The sequence below is a fragment of the Uranotaenia lowii genome, chromosome 2 (assembly GCF_029784155.1).
Source record: "Uranotaenia lowii strain MFRU-FL chromosome 2, ASM2978415v1, whole genome shotgun sequence".
Taxonomy (NCBI): Eukaryota; Metazoa; Arthropoda; class Insecta; order Diptera; family Culicidae; genus Uranotaenia; species Uranotaenia lowii.
Window position 1 is genome coordinate 306,312,585 of NC_073692.1, and position 26,277 is coordinate 306,338,861.

Consider the following 26,277-nt stretch of genomic DNA (forward strand, 5'->3'; position numbering starts at 1 on the left):
TGGAGAGCACGTGGGTACTGCCCACAAAATTTAGAGATCGGCAGTTCCATGTTCCAAGTTTCCAATCGCTAGTCCCTTTTCGTCGCGTGGGTCTTTGCCGATTTCCATCCGAAATTTGTTGTTCGTTGCTTATGTTTTTTTGTAGTCACGGGCTCGCAAGGCCCGCAGCTAACCCCACTATCTCGCAGGAGGACCGTCGTGATGTTGCTGTTTTGGGTCCCGAACACCATCAGGACGTTGTTGCACTCCGCACGCCGCCCCTGACATGGAGAACAGACGCGTACGAAGCCCCCTGACTCAGTCTGCATGCGACCAAAGCATCCACCGGGGTTGGGTACCCGATCTCCGCTAAGGTTGCTCGCAACCTAGCTATCACCACGGGGAGGTAGAGAATCGGAGTTACAGACAAGAGGTGATATGACCACTACCCGAAGGTTGGGTATATGGGGTCTCGAGTTGTACATTGTCTACCGTTCACTAGCCAATCACATGGAAATGAACCTTTAAAAAAACAATTTTCTGTTGTTCAAACTTCGGGGAAACTCTCAAACTCTAAACATTACTGTTAAAGGTTCTCCAGTAAAACAAGTCGGCCCATCAAAGTATTAGGGTCTATTCATAGATGAAAACATGAAATGGAATATTCATACAAAAAACGTCTGTGGTAAAATAACGCCATATGTGTTTGCTTTAAGAAAAATACGCTCACTAATTTCTGAAAGTACAGCCTGGAAGATATATTTTGCATATATTCATTCCCACATAACATGCATGAATTGCATTTGGGGTATTAGTGCCAGTATCAATCTACAACCTATACGCATCTTACAGAACAAAGCCATACAAATTATAGGAAATCTTCCCATTTTGCATCCGACTGAATCACTTTACAATTCCAAAGTATGATCTTTTGATATGGTCAATAAATTAGAACATTGCCTTTATATCTACAAAGTTTTCAATAATCTGGTTAAACATCAATTAAATATACCTCTATCATCAGAATTTCATGCACATAATACAAGGAGTTCGGCACATGTCAATCTATCTACTAGAAGATCACGAACTTCCTTTGCACAAAACAGTGTTGTAAGCAGAGGAATCAACTTTTTCAACTCTCTGCCTAGTGAATTAAAAAACATACCAAGATGTGCAGAAAATTCAAAACAAAAATAAAATTATTTTTGGATTGAACTCGAAACAATCATCACATTAACGAAACTCAGCACAGTAGGGTCCATCCACTCTTATGAAACCTACCGTACAAAGATAGTATAACTAGTGGAGGGGTGTGATCTTACTGTGCTTTTTAATCCAAACCTCTAAAATTAAACTGCACGGACCTCCCAAGAAACGACACATCAACAAAAGTATCGCGTGACAAGCGCGGTAAATCTTGTCTAAGCTATGGCCTCTTCGTAACCGTGTGCAACCTGGTGTGGGAAATGTTTAGCACCCTTTCCAAATTCATCCTAAGGCTATAATCATTTAGTATCCGGGCACTTTATTTCGGTGATAGCTACGTTATTAGAGCTCGGATATGCAAAACTTTAGCAGCGTTGTGTTGGTTATGAAAAGGACTATCTTGCCTATTTTCGATATATTTTTTAAGTTAGCGTGTGTTTGAGATATTTACGATGCAAAAAGACATGGAAAAAATAATTTTGCACAAATTTGCGCCTTTTGCGCATTTTTCGCCTCGAAAATTCTTCATTGTCGACTTGAAAACTCATAAACTATTGATTTTTTTCTGATTCTTTTTTGGACCGAATGGTTAAGAAGTATAAGGAGCCACTCTAAAATCCACACGAAGTTCAAATCAAGCTTTGGAATGGAACCCTTGATCTTAAATATGGTAAAAAGTTTATGGTTATTGGAGATAACTGAATACAGACCCCTTAAATAATGCAATTAATCCATTTCCGTAAGTCAAAAAGTGTTGTCTGGCTAGTAGACACCAAGTAAATAACTAATAGTGTACAGTTCCTTAGAGTGCAATATGTGCAACCGATTTTTTCAGGCATTGCGACAGATGTGTCCTGATGAACGAAGAAATTTATGTTAAAACCGGATTTAAGAGATCAAATTTCTCGAGATGCCTACTCATGAAAAGGTTCCAACCAGATTCGAATTGGTTTTTCTAGGTAAGTTTATGTAAAATATCATGATTTTGCAAAGGTTTTACTTCTGTGGTAAAAATAATAGATCAATACATGACTGACACAAGTGTGCAAAGATAAAAAAGAGATTTTATGAAAAAGTAAGATTATTTCTTGAAATCATTGATAAATAATTTTTTTTATATTTTTATATTAAATGTCATATTAACACCCTCATTTCCTCCATAGAAAGTTTTTCGATTAAATGAATAGTTTTTAAAATACAAGCTTTTGTAACTGCCCGGATACTAAATGATCATAGCCTTATCTCCTTTCCACCTCCAAAATCCATCCTTAATCTCCATTCCTTCTTTCCTATCTTTATTGTTTCCCTAACGCCAGCAACGGAAGTGTTTTATATTTAAGTACATATTACATAAGTACACACACAACCCTGGATCTGTAACACTGTCTAGGAACCGTCAACAGTTTTTATAAACTTCTTCGGTCTAACCAAATAAAGAAAAAAATGTGTTTATTTTTTATTTACAAAAAATCTAACAGAGCCTAACTCGAAAAATAAAAATGTTAGAATTCTAAAAAAAATCCATGTGATTTTAAGTCGTACAAATGAACCAAGTTTTCAATTTTGGGGAAAATCTGAAGACCCCCGACGCAAACCCGTCAGATAAAATAAAAATCCCAGCACGTGTCTTATCACCGCTACTTTTTCTAATCGTAATGGATGAGATTATGACCGGATCGATCGACTGTGCACCGAACCGAGGATTGCCGTGGAATCCTTCAACAACGGTGCAACTGAACGACCTTGACCTGGCTGACGATTCTGTTTTGCTTGCTCAAAGTCAACAAGACATGCAGAGCAAATTCGACGACCTCACTGAAAGCTTCAAGGCAGTAGGTCTCAAAATTAATGTCGGAAAGACCAAGTCGATGGAAATTAACACAGAAAATTGTTCCAATTTCGTGATAGCTGGACAACAGGTTGAGAAAGAGGAGTGCTTCCAAGTTCCAATAACTAGGTAGCCAGATAACGCCTGATGGTGGTACCAAGAAAGACATCGAAACCCGGATAAGAAAAGCCCGATTCCGGAACATCTGGCGCTCACGCCAGATATCTCTACGAACGAAAATCCGAATCTTCAACTCAAACGTCAAATCCGTATTGTTGTACGGGTGTGAAACTTGGTGCACTTATGCGGTAACGACGCGAAAAATGCAAGTATTTGTAAATCGCTGCCTGCGGAATATTATCCGCGCTTGATGGTCTGGCAACTGGATCTCAAATGAGGAACTACATCGCCGCAATTCTGGAACGTAAGTGTAGATGGATTGTGAACACGCTGCAAAAAGACGAAAACGAGATTTACAGAAAGGCGCTTGATTGGAATCCAGAAGGATATCGAAGGAGAGGCAAACCCGGAAACTCGTGGCGGCGAAGCCTAGCCGCCGAAATCCGAACTGTCGACGAGAATCTTGACTGGGACCAGGAGAAGACGCTGGCTCCGGATCGTCAACAGAGGAGATCTTCTACCACGGCCCTATGCTCCGGAGGATCGGCGCGGGAACATTGTGTAAGTAAATAAGTAAAGTCCAATTAACAAGAACCTACTTTGCTACCCACTTTGCTTTGATAGCAAACCTGTAGATATGTCTTTCACGTTCTCAGACCAGATCTCGTTTACCTGTTTTCCTGAATTTTTGTGGGTTTTGAGTTGAAATTTTCTTCCAGAATTAGGTTTTGTTAGTTTTTAGGAAAAATATTTCGGATTTGTATACAGGGTGTTCAGAAAGTTCGAATAAAAATTAAAATAACGGTGATTCAAAATCAACTGGACAGATTCATTTTATTTTACTCAGATGGAAAGGTAATTCAATTATGGTCAATCACACCTTTTGTTTTGGGTTTTTTTTTACTTTAAACCAATTATATGAGCTTTAGCGGTTTCTCGAGTTGCGTTCCTCTATTGCTGAAATTTCGTTCCCCATAAGAATGCTGACGATTTTTATAGAGAGTCAAAATTGGTTTCCTGTATTTGTTTATTCTCGACAACATGTGTGGTATAACTAACCAATCCAAGAGAGCTATATTTGAAGGGCAAGGCACTTTTCATTTTGAGCCAATTTTTTTAATACCGTAAAACGGGGTAGCTTTGATCACCGGGGAAATTTTGACCAACAATACATTTTTGCACATTATCATCAATAACTCAGTCTAAAGATTGAATTTTTTAAAACTGTTTTCTACATTTGAAAGCCTATTTATTGAGTTTCAAGTAGGCAAAATTTTTTTGTATTTGAAATTTTTTTTCTATAGGTAAAAATTCAATTTCTAAATCCTAAAATATCTTTGTTTTCTAAGGCTCTCTAACAAACAGCTCTTCTGATGATACCAAAAAGCATTTAGAAGCAAACGGCTGGTTGAAAGTGAAAGAACAACTTTTTTCTTTGTTTATGTGTATTTAAAGTGCTATTTTTGTAGTCATTAAGTGATAAATTTTTTATATTTAAAAAAATAAGGACATTTTCCAAAAGTAAGCCCGTATTGGAAAAATGGATAGGAACCCTATCATATGGTTAACTTTGAAGAAAAAATGAAAATGGAAATAGTGGGAGGGTCAAGAGGAATGTGTGAAGGTTAAATTTCAGTTGTATTTTGAATCTTAAACTATTTAGCAATAGTTATAATTTCTGCCCCTAAATGTATGCAGCATCATTGTTCTTTTTTCGATTATATATGTTTATAAAATAAAACGTTAAAATAAAATTTATAAACTACCATTTGTAAATTTTATGAAGGTGTTTTGTATCTTTTATGATCAAGAAAACTCGCAAAAACCGTCGATAATAGAGACTGACGAGCTACCCCAAAGCATCAGATTCAAAACAGAACGGAAATCTTTTTTTAAATCAAATTTAAAGTAGTCTAATAAATTTCTGCAACCATGTTTTACGTTCATAGGAGTCCAGTACTGGTTTAAAAAATATGAAACATGCCACACTCCCATTTACAGAAAAAAATAATCGAAAAATATTGAAAAAACTGATCAATATTACCCCGGATTACGGTACCCTGTATTATTCTGTGAAAAATGACCAATACAAATAAACACTACATGAAAAATTAGCCAAAAATCCATTAATGACCAGTGTAAACTTAATAAAAAGTTATACAAGCACATATTTAATGGTTTTCATCTATTTAAAGGGTGATACGGTCAAAATTTGGTCAATATCAACTTGACGTGTTTCTTTCAATTTTGCATTTAAAAAACCTGAACACCCCTCATTTTGAAGGTGTGTGGTGTGTGTGTAGAATGTTGCTCCTATTTTGATTTTGAAATTCACTCTTCAGTTGTCAAAATGCCGTCCAAGGAAGAAGAGCAGCGTATAAAAATTTTGCTCGCACATCGCGAAAATCCGAGCTACTCGCACGCAAAGCTGGCAAAATCGCTAAAAGTTGCCAAATCAACCGTTACAAATGTGATAAAAATGTTTGGGGAACGGTTGTCGACAGCCAGTTGGATCGGGGGGAAATCGAAAACCAGAAGCCGCTGAGACGACAAAGAGAGTTGCCGGTAGTTTCAAGCGAAACCCTAACCTCTCTCTCCGAGATGCCGCAAATAACCTGGGTGTATCGTCTACAACCGTGCATCGAACCAAAAAACGAGCCGGACTATCGACTTACAAGAAGGTAGTGATTCCAAATCGCGATGATAAACAAAATACGACGGCCAAAGCGCGATCCCGGAGGCTGTACACGACGATGCTGACGAAGTTTGACTGCGTGGTAATGGACGACGAAACCTACGTCAAAGCCGACTACAAGCAGCTTCCGGGAGAGGAGTTTTATACGGCAAAAGGAAGAGGAAAGGTAACAGATATTTTCAAGCACATGAAACTGTCAAAGTTCGCGAAGAAATATCTGGTTTGGCAAGCCATCTGTACATGTGGGTTGAAAAGCAGCATTTTAATAGCTTCCGGAACTGTAAACCAACAAATTTACGTGAAATAGTGTTTGAATAAACGTCTGCTGCCTTTCCTGAAGAAACACGGTTGTTCCGTACTGTTTTGGCCGGATTTGGCATCTTGCCATTACGGTAAAAAGGCCATGGAGTGGTACGCCGCCAACAACGTGCAGGTGGATCCCAAGAACAAGAACCCTCCCAACACGCCAGAGCTCCGCCCAATTGAGAAATACTGGGCTATTGTCAAGCGGAACCTGAAGAAGACCAAAAAAACTGCTAAGGACGAGCAGCAGTTCAAGGCAAACTGGCTTTCTGCGGCGATGGCAAGGGTTAAGCGTAAGGCCCGGCAATTCGGATTTGGAAAAACGGAAGCCTAACTGAATATTTTTCCTAAATTTTATACTAATTAAACATGAAAAATATATTTAATTTGATTTTTTAAATAAACGATTTCACCAATTTACACGCGTTTTCCCTTGACCAAATTTTGAGCGTATCACCCTTAATTTGCCATTTTTTTGAAAGCATGCGAATAATTTAAATCATATATTGTTCTAAATTTCCCAACATTTTATCCGGTAGAACTTGGAAAACAATTGAATTTAATTCGTATGATTTTTTCTATCCCTCCAAGAGCTGTTCAAACTTTGTTCCGCAATCATAATTCACGAAATAGCCCAGGTTTTATCAACAGAAGCTGTCCGTTTGCCATATTCCAACCATTAACCATTCATGGACGTCATCATAATCTCCGGGATAGTTGAACGATCATCTCCAAAATCGTAAAATGAATTCGCATTTGCATTTCCATCATCGACATAAATTCCTTATTGTCTCTTCCCTTCCTCTCCTGAAAAAGTGAATTCCATCACCATGCTTTGGGTGGGTGGGAAATATCTCAAAATGATATGATAATGGAAATTACATTTTCACCAAAACCGTTCAACCGATTGGCCGTCTGACTCTTACAGCTAGTGTTGTCTGTCTGGGATGTTGGTGATGGGTTGTTTGTCTTAATTCGAACCATAATTTTCTCCTGACAGAAATAATTTCATCTACCAAAGCTGCCGATGGAAATGATTTGAAATTAATTACTTTCGGTGTTATGTGTTTCAAAATAGTTTTCCTGGTTGGATTCCAGTGCCTGTTACTGACTTTAAATAATTTATGTTTCTGATGAATACTTTAGAATTTGAATGTTTTATCTGGAATGGAATCATTTGTCCGGCAAATTAAAAAACTTATCAAATTTTTTCTTAAATAAAATTTCTTGAATGAATCAAAAACTATCGAAATAGAAACTTTTGTTTGAATTTACGCTAAAAACTGATCTGCCATTGTAGGTTCATGATAAAACCTGAACCTTCGTTTGCTTTTCCTATTTTCCTTCAGTTTGTTTGTTTTCGTTCAGAGAAACAAACTTTCGTCTGTATTATTTCAGAACGGATCTTGAATCAGTTGTATTCAAGAAAGCTACCTATCAGTTTTATTGTTTTTATGTAACTTTTTTTAAAGAATTTTTTTCCTGGCCATAACTGATCATAATTTACTTAATTTTCTAGAGATAATTTTTCGTTGTTCTAATTTCTTTCTGCCCAGAAGACTTTTTGTTTTTAATTGTCAAATTTTCAGGTTGTTAGCTTCCATGAAAAAATATAAAACAAGTTAAAATGCGAAATTCTATTCCAAAAAAGGAAAAAAAAAATGAAATCAGAATCTAACAGAATAAGATTTTAATTTTTCCTTGTGTTATAACTTTAAATTTTCGTTTCCTTCACTTCCGCTACGGGAACAGTAAAAATCTGGCCAAAGAGCGGAACTAAATTTAATTAAATGCGCATAGCTTTCGGTCGCTCGTTCGCTCTGCTTTTGAACTCATATGCTTTTACTACTGTTTCCTGCCCCGTTTTTGTTACCCCATTAGGGGAGGTTTTCAGCTTCTAGTCAATTAAATTACGGTTGGTGTTTTTGAATCTGTGCTTTGGTTGGAGCAGTTTTTTTGTTTCCGTTAGTGGGGAAGCACAGAGTTTGAGTTTGCGGAAATTTTAGGAAGAATCTAATTTAAGGATCAGATTTCCATTTCCCCAGTAGTGTTAAAGTTTTATGGTTCTAAAACTTAATTTTAATGAAAACGTAAAATTTTAAATTGAATAAAACTAATAAGCAGTAGAAAAACTACACAAACCCCCGCTGGGTGCCATTACTCAAGCGACCATAAGGTGGGTACAATATCGCAACTATATGCACCTTTTGCTCGCTCCAGTCCCCAAGGATCGTTGTTGTAGGTTGGTCCCGTAATTTATGAAGGCTGTGGCATTGCGAAAGGTGTAATTAGTGCCTGTAATTTTTAACACACACCTGTATGAAACAAATTGCTATGGTTGACACGAGGCACCCCATATTTACATTCTCAATAAATGTAGCGCATGAAGGCTGTGAATTTTATGAGGTAGGTGGCGAGCGATATGTTTTCATATGAAGCGGGCACCTTATTTTTACATTCCGCGCAATGTTGGGTTACCCCTTCATTTTGTTTTGTGCCAGCATATTGAAGAGAAGAAAGATTTTCGTTATAACACCAAAATGTACAATGAAAAAAAAAACTGTATAAACCGCGAAGAAATTCAATATTTTCATCTGACACGAATACAATCTATGAAAATATACTTTCCTTGATTGAAAATGTCCTGAAAATCGATTGGACATAATTTCAGAAGACGCACGAGTTTACGAATGGAGATATAGTGTCAATTTAACTCCTTTGTCCCCTACATCTTGTAAACAGTTCAGAAAAACACTGATTTAGACTAGAAAATTTTGAACAAGAATATACCTAGGGGAGATGAGGGCATAACGAGCACCCAGGGCATAATGAGCACTCCTTTTTTCTACATAAGTACGTGTTTTCTTAAACAAATTTTCATAAGGATTCGTTGCGTACTGTCCATAGTATTAATTTTTCACCAAAAAAGAAATATCCTTCTCATCTTTACAGAAATATTAAATAATAACCAGCAAGGTTCTCAAGCGACGAAAATATTATAATTTTTGAGCACCACCAAATAAGCTTTTATGGCCTTTAAATCGTCTTGATCTGAAAAGTACGCACTGCAACATGATCTACACATTGTTTCTCAATTTTTAACATCATAAAATTTTTGATTTTTCACTTCAATCAATTTCAAAACACGTTTTTACTTTAATTTGTTCACTAGAGGCGAACAGAGCACTTTCAATGAAGGCATAATGAGCATTTTCTGCTGTATAATCTAGCAGCGAATTCAACTCGATGAAGTCAACTGAATAATAGAGCTACAGCTTGGCTTGTTTCGTCTGTCGATTTGGCCTATTGGTAAGGTGTCGGAGAGGTAATCAGTAGACTCGAGTTCGATTCCTGTTCGAGGGGATTTTTTTGCACATACCATTCATGATTGATTTTTTTTATTGTTACGTTATACGGCTAATAGCATCAAAGCATCATCCGTCAAACAAAACACCAGAAACATAATGTATGAGCATGTGTTAATTCTTTGAATTATATAAACAGACCTAGATTACTGTTGTATTGCTTTGTTTGATGAATCTACGCCTCACCGTTTAGTGCAATCATGATCATGAATGATAAATGAAAAAAAAAAAATCACCTCGACCAGGAATCGAACTCGAGCCTACTGATTATCTCTCCGACATCTAACCAATAGGCCAAATCGTCAGACGATACAAGTCAAGCTCTAGCTCTATTAGTCAGTTGACTTCATCGAGTCGAATTCGCTGCTAGATTCCCCGGCAGAAAACGCTCATTATGCCTTAATTAATGGTGCTCATACTGCCTCGGGGGGTTTCTCATTATGCCTCTACAGTGACTGGTTTTCAGCTTTCGGCAAAAATTTTTAAAATGTATTTTTAAACGTTTTTATCTACTTTTTTCAAGTTTCATCCAATTAGGCAATAGACTATTTGAGTGTCTAAACACGAAACAATGATGTAATTCACATATTATAGCTGTTCTCTATGGTTAAATAAGCGTTTTCCTTAAGGTGGCCATTATGCCCCCATCTCCCCTATCTTGTGTGATGATTTAAGAAACCAAATGAATGCTGATTGAGCTACCACACGCTTTGGAAGATTAAGTTATGGCTGTTATTACTCTCAATTGCCCTATGTTATTCAATTTATTAAGAAAAAGTAAGTTCGGACTTAATTATTTTGAACCAAATGAGAACTATTTTGTGTGATTGTTTTCGGAAAAAGAGTTATTGCTGTATATACAGTTTAGAAATAGCTTGTTCAGACTTGAAAATTTTGAACAAAATGTGACCATTCTTATGTAATTTTTTAGAGGAATCGAATAAAGGCACGTGTCGTCAAATGGAGTTATGGGTATTTTAACCATCAATTTCCCTACATTTTTTCAAATAATTTCGAATAAGCATGTTCGAACTTGAAAATGTTGAACCAAATCAGACTTATCTTGTGTGATGGTTTCCAAGGAATCAAACGGAGGTTGTTTGAACCGCCGCATGCAATGGAACCTGTAGTAATGGCTGTTTTTCTGAAAAAAAAAGTATTTTTATGGATTTTGAAAAACTGTGGGGAAACACGGGCCACCAAATCCAAATTGACAAGATAACATGCAAAGTTTATGAGTTTTCCTAAAACTGAAATTTCATAATTTATTTAGTTACTAGCTGATTCCATACGAACTCCGTTTCGCTTTCAATTTGGAATATGTTATGAACTGTTTGTATGAAAGTCAATGGCCAAGCATTTTTCAGATGCACTTACGAATTCATTGTTAAGTAATAATTGCAAAAATATTGGTCGATCACTTTTTCTGTCGTCTGCTACTAAATTTGAAATCATAGATCAATTGACAGTCCAAAAACCCCCCATGTATACATTTCAACTCGGTCATTGCATAACAACGCAATTATTTCCAAAAAGTTAAACCCTTTTCGGTGGCCTCTTATACAATTATGATATTTGAAATTCATTACCTGTCCCTCAAAACTCCCGTGTGAAAATTTTCAAAGCAATCCATTGCATAGTAACGTCAATGTAGCTAAAACAGTGAAAAATAATTTATATGGACAACCCCTTTCGTGGACCCCTGGCAAAACATTTGACATCTGAAATAGATTGCCCGTACCTAAAAACTACCATGTGCAAATTTTCATCAAAATCAAAATATGGAAAATTTAGGTGGACGACCCCCTTCGCCGGCCCTTTACACTCAATTTAGTACCTGATATCGATTGACCGTCCCAAAAAACTCTCGTGTACCAAGTTTCATCTGAATCCGATGTATAATAACGACAATATCACATTAACAGTGAAGAGTTAATATGGACGACCCCTTTGGCTGACCCCTTACACAAAATTGAACACCTGATACCGATTGCTCGTCTTTCAAAACACTCATGTGCAAATTTTCAACACAATCCAACGAAAAATTACGTCTATATCGCGAAAACAATATTTGTCTTGTATGGACGATCCCCTTCAGAAGGGTTCAACCGAAAATCTAAAAACATTTTTCATCTTTCCTAGTCCTTATGAGCATCCATGCCCAATTTCAGACCTCTAGCTCTTTAGACGGCTGAGTCTATAGAGGACAAACAAACAAACAAACAAACAAACAAACAAACAAACAAACAAAATTGCTTTTTCTATACATAGATTGCAGGGCAATTTCAGATGAGGAAATAAAGGTTGTGTTGGTTTTATTTGTGTAGTCGATTTTTGAGTTATGTAAAAACTTGAAAAGAAGTACCATCTCCCCTTTAGTTCTCCCCATTGAATGGAGGGAAGAGAACTTGATATTCATAAAAGTGTTTTTCGTACTCAAATACCTTATGGAAACAAATTTGCTTTCATTTGCTCGATTAATTCTCGAATTATGCAAATCATTTGTGTGGAAGCCCCCCTTTCCCCCTTTATATCTTTCCGCCGAAAAAAAAGGTGAGACTTCCCTTTGCAATAGAAACATTTCTTGTATCCAAATACCCTCTCATGCCAAATATGTTTCCATTTACTCGATCAGCTCTCCAGTTATACTTGAGGGAGACCTTCCCTCCCCGTTTTAATCCTCCTCTTTGAAGGAGTGAGGGATACCAAAAATGCATAGAAGCATTTCTCGTATCTAAATATCGTTCCATGCCGAAGTTAGTTCAATTTACTGTTGTAGTTCTCAAGTTATGCAGTTAAAACTATATGAAGCTTCCCTAGCTCTTTCCTTTTTCTCCGCTGCACAATGGGGAAAAAAGTGTACAAACCGCGAAGAAATTCAATATCTTCCGTCCTACATGACCCAAATCTATGAAAATATGCTTTCCTTTTGTGAAAATTTCCGGAGGATCGATTGAACATAGTTTCGCCGCACAAGCTTACAAACAGAGATATAGTGCCTTTTTAACCCCTAATTCCCCTATATTTTGTAAACATTCCAGAAAAACACTGATTCGAACCAGAGAATTTAGAATAAAAACAGACCTATCGTGTGTAATTTTTTCCGAGGAATCAAATGAAGGTTGTTTTTTCCACCGCACGCTTCAGAAAATGGAGTTATGGCTGTTTTTACCCTCAATTCCCCTATATTTTTCAATTATTTCAGAAAAAAGCTTATTCGGACTTGAACATTTTGAACCAAATGGAATGTATCTTGTGTGTTTTTTCCGAGAAATCGAATGAATGCTGTTTGAGCCCCCGCACGCTTTGGAAAATGGAGTTATATATGGCTGCTTTACCCTCAATTCCCCTCAATTTTTCAAACTGTTAAGAAAATGCATGTTTGGACTTGAAAATTTTGAATCTTTTGGAACGTATTTTGTGTGATTTTTTCCGAGGAATCCAAAAAAGGCTGTTTGAGCCACCGCACGCTTCGGAAAATGGAGTTATGACTGTTTTTACCCTTGATTCCCCTACATTTTTCAATGATTTAAGAAAAAAAGCATGTTCGGACTTGAAATTTTTAACCAAATGGGTTGAATCCTATGTGATTTTGTTCGAGAAATCCAACGAAGCCTATTTGAGCCACCGCACGGATTAGGAACAGGAGTTATGGCTGTTTTACCCTCAATTGCCCAACATTTTTCAAATAGCTCCGAAAAAGCATTTTGGGACCAGATAATTTTGAAACAAATGGGTTGTATTTTGTGGAGTTTTTTTCCGAAAAATGGAATGAGGGCTGTTTGAGCCGCCGCACGCTTCGAAAAATGAAGTTATGGCTGTTTTACCTTCAATTTCCCTACATTTTTTAAATTGTTAAGAATACGCATGTTCGGACTTGGAAATTTTGAATCTATTGGGACGTATTTTGTGTGATTTTTTCCGAGGAATCCAATGAAGGCTGTTTGAGCCACCGCACGCTTTGGGAAATGGAGTTATGGCTGTTTTTACCCTCAATTTCCCTACATTTTTCAATGATTTTAGAATAAAAGCATGTTCGGACTTGAAAATTTCGAATCAAAAGGGATGTATCTTATGTAATTTTTTTAAAGGAATTCAACGAAGCCTATTTTAGCCACCGCACGGATTGGAAACAGAAGCTATGGCTGTTTTACCCTCAATTTCCCTACATTTTTCAAATAGCTCAGAAAAAGCATGTTCAGACTTGAAAATTTTGAACCAAATGGAACGTTTCATGTGTGATTTTATTCGAGGAATGCAACGAAGCCTATTTGACACACCGCACACATCGGAAACAGGAGTTATGGCTGTTTTACCCTCAATTCCCTTTCATTTTTCAAAAAGTTCAGAAAAACCATGATCGGACTAGAAAATTTTGAACCAAACGAGACTTATCTTATGCAATTTTTTCCGAGGAATCCAGTGGAGGCAGTTTGAGCCACTGCACGCTTTGAAATAGTGAGTTATAGCTGTTTGTATCCTCAATTCCCCTACATTTTTTCTGAAATCATTGAAGAATCCGAACATGCTTTTTTCTTAAATAATTTAAAAATGTAGGGGAATTGAGGGTAAAAACAGCCATAACTCCATTTTCTGAAGCGTGCGGTGGCCAAAACAACCTAAATTTGATTTCTCGGAAAAAATTACACACGATAAGTCAGTTTTCGTTCAAAATTCTTTGGTTTGAATCAGTGTTTTTCTGGAATGCTTACAAAATATAGGGGTATTAGGGGTTAAAAATGCACTTTATCTCCGTTCGTAAGCTTGTGCAGCATTTGAAACTATGTCCAATCGATTCTTCGGAAATTTTCACAAAAGAAAAGTATATTTTCATAGATTTGGGTCATGTAGGACGAAAGATATTGAATTTCTTCGCGGTTTGTACACTTTTTTCTCCATTGTGCGCTGGAAGAAGGAAGGGGTCCCAAACAATCATTAGAACATATTACGTTCTCAAATACCCGCCCATGCCAAATTTGATTCCATTTGCTTAATTAGTTTTTGAGTTATGTAAGAAATTATAAAAGAGGTCCCCACCCCCATTTATATCTCCTCACTGGAAAAAGGGAGGGGCCTCAAATAATCATTGAAAATATTTTCGTATCCAAATACCTTCCCATGCAAAATTTGGTTCCAATATCTTGATTAGTTTTCGAGTTATATGAAAAATTGTAAGGTAGCCACCCTCCCCCCTTCCTATCACTCCACTGAGAGGAGGGAGGGGTACTTAAAATTTCCAGATATATTCTTCGATCTCAGATACCACCCCAATCAACTGGAAGGAGGCAGTAGTACCAAATATTCACAGAAACATTCCATGTGCTCAAATACCCTTACAAACCCAATTTCGTTTCATTTGCTGGGTAAGTTCCGAGTGATGTAAACATTTTATGGAAGCACCCTCCGCCCTTAAGATTCTACAACTTGAAGAACGGAGGGTTCTCAGAATATCATAGAAACATTTTTCGTTATCAAATACCTTCCCACACCAAATTTGGTTCCATTTGCTTGATTAGCTATCCAATTATGCTGAAAATTGTAAAAGAGCCCCCCCCCCACTTTCTATCTCCTCACTGGAAGGAGGGAAGGGTAGCAAATATTCATAGAACTATTTATCGTACCTAAATAAACTTCCAAGCCAAATTTGGTTTCGTTTGATCGAATAGTTTTCAAGTTATGCAATTAAAAAGGTATGAAAACCCCCTTCTTCCTTCCTGTATCTTCGCTGGAAGGAGGGAGGGGTCTGAAATAATCATAGAACGATTCCTCGTATTCCCCTACCCTCCCATGCCAAATTTGGTTCCATTAGCTTGATTAGTTCTCCAGTTATGTAACAAATTGTAAGGTAGGCCCCCTCCCTCCTTCCTATCTCTTCACTGAGAGGAGGGAGGGGTACCAAATATTCTTAGAAATATTTTTCGTACCCAAGTACCCTCCCATGCCAAGTTTGGTTTGGTTTGCCTGATCAGTTCTCGAGTTATGAAGACTTATTACTTTTATATGAAAGACCCCCTCCCCCCTTCCTGTTGAAGGGAGTGGTCTCAAACCATAACAGGAACCTTCCCCGGCCTCCAATACCCCCATCTGCCAAGTTTCAAGTAAATCGGTTCAGTAGATTTCGAGTCTATAGGGAACAGACAGACAGACAGACAGACAGACAGACAGACAGAAATCCATTTTTATATAAAACTAGCTGACCCGGTGTGCTTTGCTACACCCCCAAAAATTATTGAAATTTGTGTTAACTTGTTATTTCATTTTCTTTTATTTGCAAAAAAATTTTAAGTCAATTTTAGAATCATTCAAATGTTTTTCCAAAATAAAATTGCAACCTTTTTTTATTTTTAAATCTTATTTATTTTTTTTTTTAATCCGTGTTCGAATCTTTTTTATGATTCTGGGTTTCTTTGCTTCAAAAAATTATAACTTATGCCAACATATTTTTCATACATGGAATCTTCATTGTCCCTTCACGGGGCACCTTTTTGACCTATTCGTTCTCGAATCAATATACAAATTGTGAGAGTGACCCCCTTCCCCGTTCCTTTATCTTTAATGGAAGGAAAGGGGGGGAAGAGGGGAGAACGTACCCTCTCATGACACTACCTTCAGGAGTTGTTCGTTTGCTTCATTAGTTGTCGAGTTATGCTATAAAATTTGTATCGGAGTCCCACTTCCTATCTATCTTCTACCTGGAAGGAGGGGATCAAGGTCAAACATTTCGTGTATATAAATACACTCCCATGCCCAATTCTGTTCCATTTGATCGATTGCATGATTGTTTCCATGTCATATTTGGTTTTATTTGTCAGATAAGTTCTTGGTTTGTGAAAAACAATCGAATGTGAGCTCCCGTCTTCCCTAACTGTATCTCCAATTGAAGGAAAAAGAAGACTCAAATAAGCAAATAACCATTTTACGTATTCAAAGGCTTTCCCATTCCTAAATTGTTTCCGTTAGCTCTATTAGTTCTCGAGTTAGCCTCCATCTCCTTCCTACCATCCCAATGGAAGAAGGCAGTAGTACCAAATATTCACAGAAATATACCTTGAGCCTAAATACTCTCCCAAGCCAAATTTCGTTCCATCTGCTGGGTAAGTTCCCAAGAAAAAAGAAGAAGAAATTGTATGGGAGCACTCTCCTCCCTTAAGATTTTCCTACTTAAAGAACGGAGGGTTCTCAAAATATCATAAAAACATTTTTCGTTATCAAATATTTGCCCACGCCAAATATGATTCCATTCGCTTGATTATTCGCCCAGTAATGCTGAAAATAGGAAAGAACCCCCCTTCCCACTTTCTATCTTCTCACTGTAAGGAGGGAGGGGTACCAAATATTCATAGAACTATTTATCGCACCCAAATACCTTTCCAAGCCAAATTTGGTGCCATTTGTTCGAAAAGTATTTAAGTTATGCAGTGACAAAGAGGTTAAACCCCCCCCCCCCTTTTCCTGTATCTCCACTGGATTGAAGAAGGGGTCTGAAACAATCATAGAACCATTTCTCGTATTCCACTAACCTCCCATGTCAAATTTGGTTCCATTAGCTTGATTAGTTTTCCAGTTATGTTAAAAATTATAAGGTTGGGCCCCTCCCTCCTTCGTATCTTACCAGTGGAAAGAGGGAGGGGTACCAAACCATCATAGAAACATTCCTCGTACCAAAATACACTCCCATGCCAAATTTGGTTCCATTTGCATGATCAGTTCTCGAGTTATGAAGACTTATCACTTTTATTTATATGACCCCCTCCCCCTTTCCACTAAGAGGGAGGGGTCCCAAACTATTATAGGAACCTTCCCCGGCCTCTAATACACCCATCTGCCAAGTTTCACGCAAATCGGTTCAGTAGTTTCCGAGTCTATAGGGAACAGACAGACAGACAGACAGACAGACAGACAGAAAGACAGACAGACAGACAGAAATTCATTTTTATATATATAGATAGCTGACCCGGTGTGCTTTGCTACACCTTTCAAAATCAAATGATATTTTTAGGAATTATTTAAATTTTTATTGTTTTCTTGGGATTATTTTATCTTTATCAAATTGTAACGTAATTCATAAGCAACCGCTATAAAATGAGAGCTGCAGCTGGATTTTCGATTTGCAACACAAAGAAAACTTGAACTTTTATTCTGAATCTTGATCTATAAATTTGTGTTAAAGATCTGATAATTTTTATCTGTTTCCTTAAGCTTCGCCTTAAAAAAGCAGGGTCCCAAATTAATCGTTCGCAAACAATCTAATTTATAAAATATGGTTGTTTTTGCTTGATATGTTCTGGATTTATGCTAAAAAACTGATCCCCTGTCTTTCCCTTCACCCCTTACTGAATGGAGACCGTGATCTTTAATAATCATACCCATTTTTTCGTTCCCAAAAATCCTCTTGTATCAGATATAGTCCCATTGGTTGATAATTTTTTAATCTTTACAAAAACAATTATATGGAGCCCCTTCCTTTCTTCCCCTCTCTGTAAAGCGTAATGGTCTATAGCAATCGTAGAAACATATCTCGTAACCAAGTACCTTTCCATGCCATATTTGTTTCCATTTGTTGGCTTCGATAGCATAAATTTAGAACTTTTGCTAACAAAATTGTATTCGGGGGTAATTCTCCCATGTACCTTCTCGCTGAAAGGAGAATGGTGTGTCAAATAATCATAGAATCATACCCAATTGATTTTCCATGTTAAGTTTTGTCCATTTATAGGATTTTGTAAAAAAAAGTTAAATGTAAGCTTTTCTGTTCCCTTCCCATTTTTTCCAATTCTATTATCCTACTGCAAGAAAGGAATTGTTTCACATAGAAAAATTTCTCGTGTTGAAATACCATCTCATGCCGAATCTGGTTTTATTTGCGTAGTAAATTCTTGAGTTGTGCATAAACTTGAAAAAGAGTACCATCCCCCATTGAATGGAGGAGTGAAAACTTAATATTAATAAAAATATTTTTCGTACTCAAACACATTTTGATGCCAAATTTGGTTTCATTTGCTCGATTAATTCTCGAGTTTTGCAAAAAAAAAATTGTATGGAAGCCTCCGTTTCCCCCTTTATATCTTTCCGCTGAAAAGGTGGGGCTTCAATTTATAATAGAAACATTTCTTGTATCCAAATACCCTCACATGCCGAATATGGTTCAATTTCGATTAGCTCTCCAGTTATACTAAAAATTGTAAAGGAGACCTCTCCTCCTTCTTTTCATCATCCTCTTTGAAGAAGAGAGGGATACCAAATATTCATAGAAGCATTTCTCGTACCCAAATATTGTTCCGTGAAAAATTTGATTCCATTTGCTGTTGAAGTTCTTGAGTTATACCGAAAAAACTGTATGAAACTTCCTCCCTCTTTCCTTTCTTCCCGCTAGAAGTAGAAAGGGGTCTAAAACAATCATTAGTACATGTCACGTTCCCAAACATCCGCCCATGCCAAGTTTGGTTTCATTTGCTTAATTTGTGTTTGAGTTATGTAAAAAACTTTAAAAGAGGTCCCCTCCCCCCCTTTATATCTCCCTACTGAAAAGAAGGAGGGGTCTCAAATGATCATAGAAATATTTCTCGTATCCAAATACCCTCCTATGCTAAATTTGGTTCCATTTGCTTTATTAGTTTTTGAATTATGTAAAAAAATATGGAAGAGCCCCCCCGCTTTCTACTGAAAAGTTGGAGGGGTCTCAGATAAACATTAAAGTATTTTTCGTATCCAAATACCATCCCATGCCAAATTTGGATCCAATATCTTGATTAGTTCTCGAGTTATATGAAAAATTGTAAGGTAGCCCCGCTCCCCCCTTCCTATCACACCACTGAGAGGAGGGAGGGGTATCTTATATTCATACAAATATTCTTTGTTCCCAAAAACAATCCCATGCCAAATATAATACCATTTGCATGATTGGTTCTCGAGTTATGCAAAAAATTGTCTTTTGTTTGGGAGGCCCCTCCCTCCCTTTATGAGAGAGGGAGGGGTCTCAAACCACAATAGGAACCTTCCCCTGCCTCCAATACCCCCACATGCCAAGTTTCACGCAAATCGGTTCAGTAGTTTCCGAGTCTATAGGGAACAGACAGACAGACAGACAGACAGACAGACAGACAGACAGACAGACAGACAGACAGACAGACAGACAGACAGACAGACAGACAGACAGACAGACAGACAGACAGACAGACAGACAGACAGACAGACAGACAGACAGACAGACAGACAGACAGACAGACAGACAGACAGACAGACAGACAGACAGACAGACAGACAGACAGACAGACAGACAGACAGACAGACAGACAGACAGACAGACAGACAGACAGACAGACAGACAGACAGACAGACAGACAGACAGACAGACAGACAGACAGACAGACAGACAGACAGACAGACAGACAGACAGACAGACAGACAGACAGACAGCAGACAGAACTTTTTACAATTCAACATTTACTGAAGACATAATAACTCTAGAATGAAAATTACATAAAATAATGTTTCTATCTCACTAAGGTGGTTTAATCCCTTTTATCAGAAGCACAATTTGAAGTACTTGTAATGAAGATAAAAAGTCCCGAAGACACTGTAAGTCTAAAACGTTTTGTTTTGGCGTAAACAATTTTGATCACCTTTTGGTATCGTGTTCCCCAGAGTGCGTCAACTTAGAAATAAATTTCGTTTGTTAAAGATAATTTCACTGATTTGCCGGAAATAAATACACATTACACTTTTCAACAGGGCCGGCTTAAGTTTAGAAATTTCTCAAAAATGAAAGCTTTGGTTTGAGCTGCAAAATGCAATATTTAATTATAATTTTTTATACTCTTATCACAAACTATTTAATATTCTCTCATTCAGAAAAATGACCGGATTGATATTTAAATGATGGTTTGGTATGCGCTTCATCAAGAAAAAATTTCCTAATGACAATAGTCATACAATGACAACAGACAATAGAAGTTTCATGAAGATTTGAAACATAGAGTACAAAATAAACAAAATAATTAAATTCAAATTCCATAGAGATACAGATAGAAGAGTTTAAGAATTCAAAACTAAAAATCAGGTTATATTCAGAACCACAATTTAGTGTCTTAAATCTAAATCATAATTTCAAATCCATTCAGTTTTGAGAAACAAAATATTAATTAAATTAAAGAAAAGAGATTCAAAGTTACAATCAGAGCTAAAGCAGGAATTGCATGCAAATATAAGTTTCAATTTCATATCTTTGAAATACAAAAAAAAACCTTTTCATGAGATGACTATGAATATGATTCTCATTAGATAAAACAAATGTTATCAAATAGTTATTCAAAATGTAACAAAATTTTCATTCGATGCCAAAGGGGTATAAGTGCAAAAATTATCGATTTAAAAAAAAATCAGAATAGAGATTGGATGCTTAAACGACAGAATGAGTTTAGTACCTTAAACAAAGATACCGAGTTCTTAAAATTCAGAAAAACCATGAAACTGGACTTCAATAACTGAAGAAACAACATAGGACTTGAAGATATCAATGAATTGATTCTAGGAAATGATAAGATTAAAAACATAGAAATACTCATTTTAGAGCATCACTCAATGATATGTATAAGCAACTAAACTATAAGATCGTTTCAATGATAATTCGAGAATGATCATTTGGAAAATGTTTGCTGAATTCAGGATATTTACTTCAGTAATGAAATTTTGGTTAAATCGGTTGGAAATGTTCAAATACGAATTTCAAGTCTAATATCGAAATTGGGATCGAGATTCAACAAAATAAACACTGTACTGTCGATTGGTCGAATTTTAGCAACTACAGTTTTTATTAAAGATTTTATGTTCAAAAATAGGTAGGGAAAAAGGTTTTGAAGTTATAAACCAATGTGAATTTCAATAGTAATGATTGAAAAGTGAAATGTTATAATAATACCCGGAGTCAACCTGGATACTGCCCGGGTAAAATGTTTATCATAAAGCTTATCTGTTCTCTCTTTGCATTGTTAGCCAGTTTTGTCAAAAGTTGCTGCTAAGTGTTTAAGTGCAGTAAACATAACTTGGAAAGTTAAGTAATAATAAACATTATTAATGTGCAAAACGTTTGTATGTAATGAAATGTGGAGATGTTTTTCTTCATTTTACCTGTTCTGTACTGAATATCCTGACTGACATCTTTCGATAAAAAAAAAATCATAATTTGAGCCTCGTACTCTTAATTTTTTTTCGAATTCAATTTTTTTACATTATTTTTTTCCCAGATTTTGGATAAGCGAAAAACTTTTCAGGGGCCCCTTTAGTTATTATATTTCAAGTTTTTATTCCGATTTTCTAGTTTTGATTTCTTTTAATAGATTTGAAGGAATTGAAGTAGTATGATTGAAGTAATGTTAATCGCTGATAATTATTAAATACAGACCCTGTCGATTTTAGTAACAGACACGCACATTTTGTGACGTCAAAATCGAACGGTTTTTTTTTTACTATTTTATTTTAATTTTAAGTTAATCAAAACAAATGTAGAACATGATATTAGCATCAAATTTCTTAGATGGTCTTAGATGGTCTTCTTGTTCTGGGGGCTGGGTGCCTAGCACAATTGTCTAGGGCGTTTTACTGGTATATCAGACGTCAAAGGATCGAATCTCACTGCCCCTCAACTTTAGGTTAAGGAAAAAAAAACGTCGTACGTGTACTGAACTTAAAATGAATATGAGAAAATATAATATTTACACAAAATTGTAATGCACGAATATGACGAATTTGTAAACTCTACGGAGTGTAAATATGATTCTAAACTCCCTGAAGTCTCTGATACTGGATCATTAATAGGAGCTTGCCGATAAAACAATTCCGAGTCATGCTTAAAATAGCATGGTCGAATAGAAAAAAAGTAAAACGAAGAAAACAATAAGAACAGGTAAAGGGTGATACGGTCAAAATTTGGTCAAGGGAAAACGCATGTAAATCGGTGAAATCATTTATTTAAAAAATCAAATTAAATTTCTTTTTCAAGTTTAATAAGTATAAAATTCAGGAAAAATGTTCAGTTAGGCTTCCGCTTTTCCAAATCCGAATTGCCGGGCCTTACGCTTAACCTCTGCCATCAGATTTTGTACAGCCACCTTGTCCACGTTCTTCGCTGCAGAAAGTCAGTTTGCCTTGAACTGCTGCTCGTCCTTAGCAGTCTTTTGGTCTTCTCTAGGTTCCGCTTGACAATAGCCCAGTATTTCTCAATTGGGCGGAGCTCTGGCGTGTTGGGAGGGTTCTTGTCCTTGGGAACCACCTGCACGTTGTTGGCGGCGTACCACTCTATGGCCTTTTTACCGTAATGGCAAGATGCCAAATCCGGCCAAAACAGTACGGAACAACTGTGTTTCTTCAGCAAAGGCAGCAGACGTTGATTCAAACACTCTTTCACGTAAATTTCTTGGTTGACAGTCTCGGAAGCTATTAAAATGCTGCTTTTCAAGCCACAGGTACAGATGGCTTGCCAAACCAGTAATTTCTTCGCGAACTTTGACAGCTTCATGTGCTTGGAAATATCTGCTACCTTTCCCCTTCCTTTTGCCGTATAAAACTCCTGTCCCGGAAGATGCTTGTAGTCGGCTTTGACTTAGGTTTCGTCGTCCATTACCACGCAGTCAAACTTCGTCAGCATCGTCGTGTACAACTTCCGGGATCGCGCGTTGGCCGTCGTATTTTGTTTATCATCGCGATTTGGAGTCACTACTTTCTTGTTAGTCGATAGTCCGGCTCGTTTTTTGGCTCGATGCACTGTTGTAGACGATACACCCAGCTTATTTGCGGCATCTCGGAGAAAGAGGTTAGAGTTTCGCTTGAAACAACCGACACCTCTCTTTGTCGTCTCAGCGGCTTCCGGTTTTTTGATTTCCCCCGATCCAGACTTCCTGGCTGTCGACAAACGTTCCTCAAACACTTGAATTACATTTGTAACGATTGATTTGGCAACTTTTAGCGATTTTTACAGCTTTGCGCGCGAGTAGCTCGGAATTCTGCGATGTGCGAGCAAAATTTTGATACGCTGCCCTTCTTCCTTGGACGACACACACACACACACACACACACACACACACACACACACACACACACACACACACACACACACACACACACACACACACACACACACACACGCACATACACACACACACACACACACACACACACACACACACACACACACACACACACACACACACACACACACACACACACACACACACACACACACACACACACACACACACACACACACACACACACACACACACACACACACATACACACACACACACACACATACACACACACATACACACACACATACACACACACACACACACACACACACACACACACACACACACACACACACACACACACACACACACACACACACACACACACACACACACACACACACACACACACACACACACACACACACACACACACACACACACACACACACACACACACACACACACACACACACACACACACACACACACACACACACACACACACACACACACACACACACACACACACACACACACACACACACACACACACACACACACACACACACACACACACACACACACACACACATACACACACACACACACGCACACACACACACACACACACACACACACACACACACACACACACACACACACACACACACACACACACACACACACACACACACACACACACACACACACACACACACACACACACACACACAACCTTCAAAGTGATGGGTGTTCAGGTTTTTTAAATGCAAAATTGTGCAAATTGTGACCGTATCACCCTTTAAGAACTATTCAAATTTACATCTCTACTCTATACATCTCAGTGCAGTAAGATCTTATAATAATTCCTGGTATGTTTTTATTATCGACTTTTTTTGGCGAATAAATAACTACAAAATTACTTGCCAGTTGGTCCGGACGTTTCGAGCTACTTTTGGCTTTTCACTCCTCTTCAGCGGACCTTAAATTAAATTTATTTTTCTATAATATGCATTGTTATAATACTATTTTAAACTTACTTATACCGTATTTGTTTATGCCGAGTGTTGCACTAGTGCACCACTAGGTGCTGTCAAACTGTTTGTTTATTCGGACGGTGTTGCACTGGTTTTGACCTGTCGGAGTTCTGCTTACGGACGGTGGCCCACCGATAATTTTGCCAGTGTTGCGAGAGAGCGTGTGAGTGAGCGAGGTAGCAATACACTGGCGAGGATTTGTGTTTGTTTTTATCGGGTACGGTGGAACACTCCACGAGTGGAGAAAACAAATACAGTATTAATCTAGCGATCGTCTACACTACTGTTTGTAGTTATTTGTTTACTTTTGATGTTATGTTTACATTTGTCTGTCAGTGTTTTGATCTTAGGTAGAATGGAATTGTAGGCTGACTTAAAATTTATAGAGTCCTTCTGTTTATTAACAACGTTGTTGTCACCCCTAATTTTGATGTGGAACATTTCTGCACAAATTCTTGTGTTATATTTTGAAACTTTTTCAAGAATATTCGTGTTTTTAAAGTCAAAAATATGACCATATTCTATGCTATGTTGGGCTAGTCCTGATCCTCCAACCTTTTTGTTTTTAACATCGTTTTTATGTTGCTCTAATCTTTTATGCAAAAACTGACTTGTTTCGCCAATATAAGATTTTTTACATTCTCCACATTTTATGTCATAAACAACATTTGCTGTTTTTTCCTTTGGAATTTTATCTTTAGTTTTTGTAAAAATTGTGTTTTTTACTTTGTCTAAGGACTTAAAGGCAACGTTGATGTCATATTGTTTAAAATATCGAGCGAGCTTTTCCCCTAGACCTGCGCAATACGGTATTGTTATAAAGTTTTTGGCTTGTTCGATTTTTTCCTCACTTAAACTGTTGTACATTTTATGCGTTCTCTCTTTTACTATTTTTGCAACTAGTTGCTCGGGATAGTTATTTATGTTTAGAATATTTTTAACAGTTTTAAGTGTTCTTTCCCTATATTTTACATTTGTCAGTTTCAACGCCCTATCGACTAATGCAACTATAGTGTTTACTTTGTGTGAAAAAGGGCTCACCGATCCAAAGTCCAGGTATCGTCCGTTCTCATCCTTCGGAAACCACTCTGTCGTCAAGCCGTCCTCTTCACGTCGTATGATCATGTCTAAAAACTTGATTTTGCCATCCACTTCTTGCTCGATTGTGAACTTCAGCCGTTGATGCATGCCATTGAACATATCCATAATAGATTGCTGTTCATTCAGTTTGGCACAAACCAGGCAGTCGTCCACGTACCGTTTATAAAAAACAGGAATAATGTCTCGTTCCGATAACGCTTCAAGCGCAGCTTTTTCGATTCGTTCCAGTGCAATCGATGCTATCACCGGACTCAGCGGACTCCCCATTGGTACACCAAACTTTTGAGCATAGATTTTACCATTTAGTTGGAAAAAGTTGGATTGTAAAACAATTCTCAACATCTCTATGAAACTTTCCTTTTCTATGTCTGTGTGTTCCGCTATTTCTGTCCAGCGCAGTTCCACTGACTGGATAGCATAGTCCACTGGGACGTTGTTCACTAACGTCCCAGTGGACTATGCTATCCAGTCAGTGGAACTGCGCTGGACAGAAATAGCGGAACACACAGACATAGAAAAGGAAAGTTTCATAGAGATGTTGAGAATTGTTTTACAATCCAACTTTTTCCAACTAAATGGTAAAATCTATGCTCAAAAGTTTGGTGTACCAATGGGG

General features: G+C 37.3%; 1 protein-coding gene across 1 annotated transcript; it reads right to left on the reverse strand.

Moving 5' to 3' along the window:
- Positions 1-3,370: 3,370 nt before the first annotated feature.
- LOC129742852 (uncharacterized) lies at positions 3,371-25,928 on the reverse strand. The gene is made up of 2 exons (XM_055734789.1): positions 25,602-25,928; positions 3,371-3,463 (listed from the first exon to the last, which is right to left on the reverse strand). Exons 1-2 carry the CDS (start codon positions 25,926-25,928, stop codon positions 3,371-3,373), a joined length of 420 nt encoding a protein of 139 aa, XP_055590764.1.
- Between the last annotated feature and the right edge of the window lie 349 nt (positions 25,929-26,277).

What these genes read in the sequence shown, in the direction of transcription:
- LOC129742852 (XM_055734789.1), bottom strand. Translation starts at nt 25,928, where the DNA reads ATGGGGAGTCCGCTGAGTCCGGTGATAGCATCGATTGCACTGGAACGA. An exon ending in GATACCTGGACTTTGGATCG is followed by an intron (nt 3,464 to 25,601) that starts GTGAGCCCTTTT and finishes GTCTTTTTGCAG; the next exon opens with CGTGTTCACAATCCATCTAC.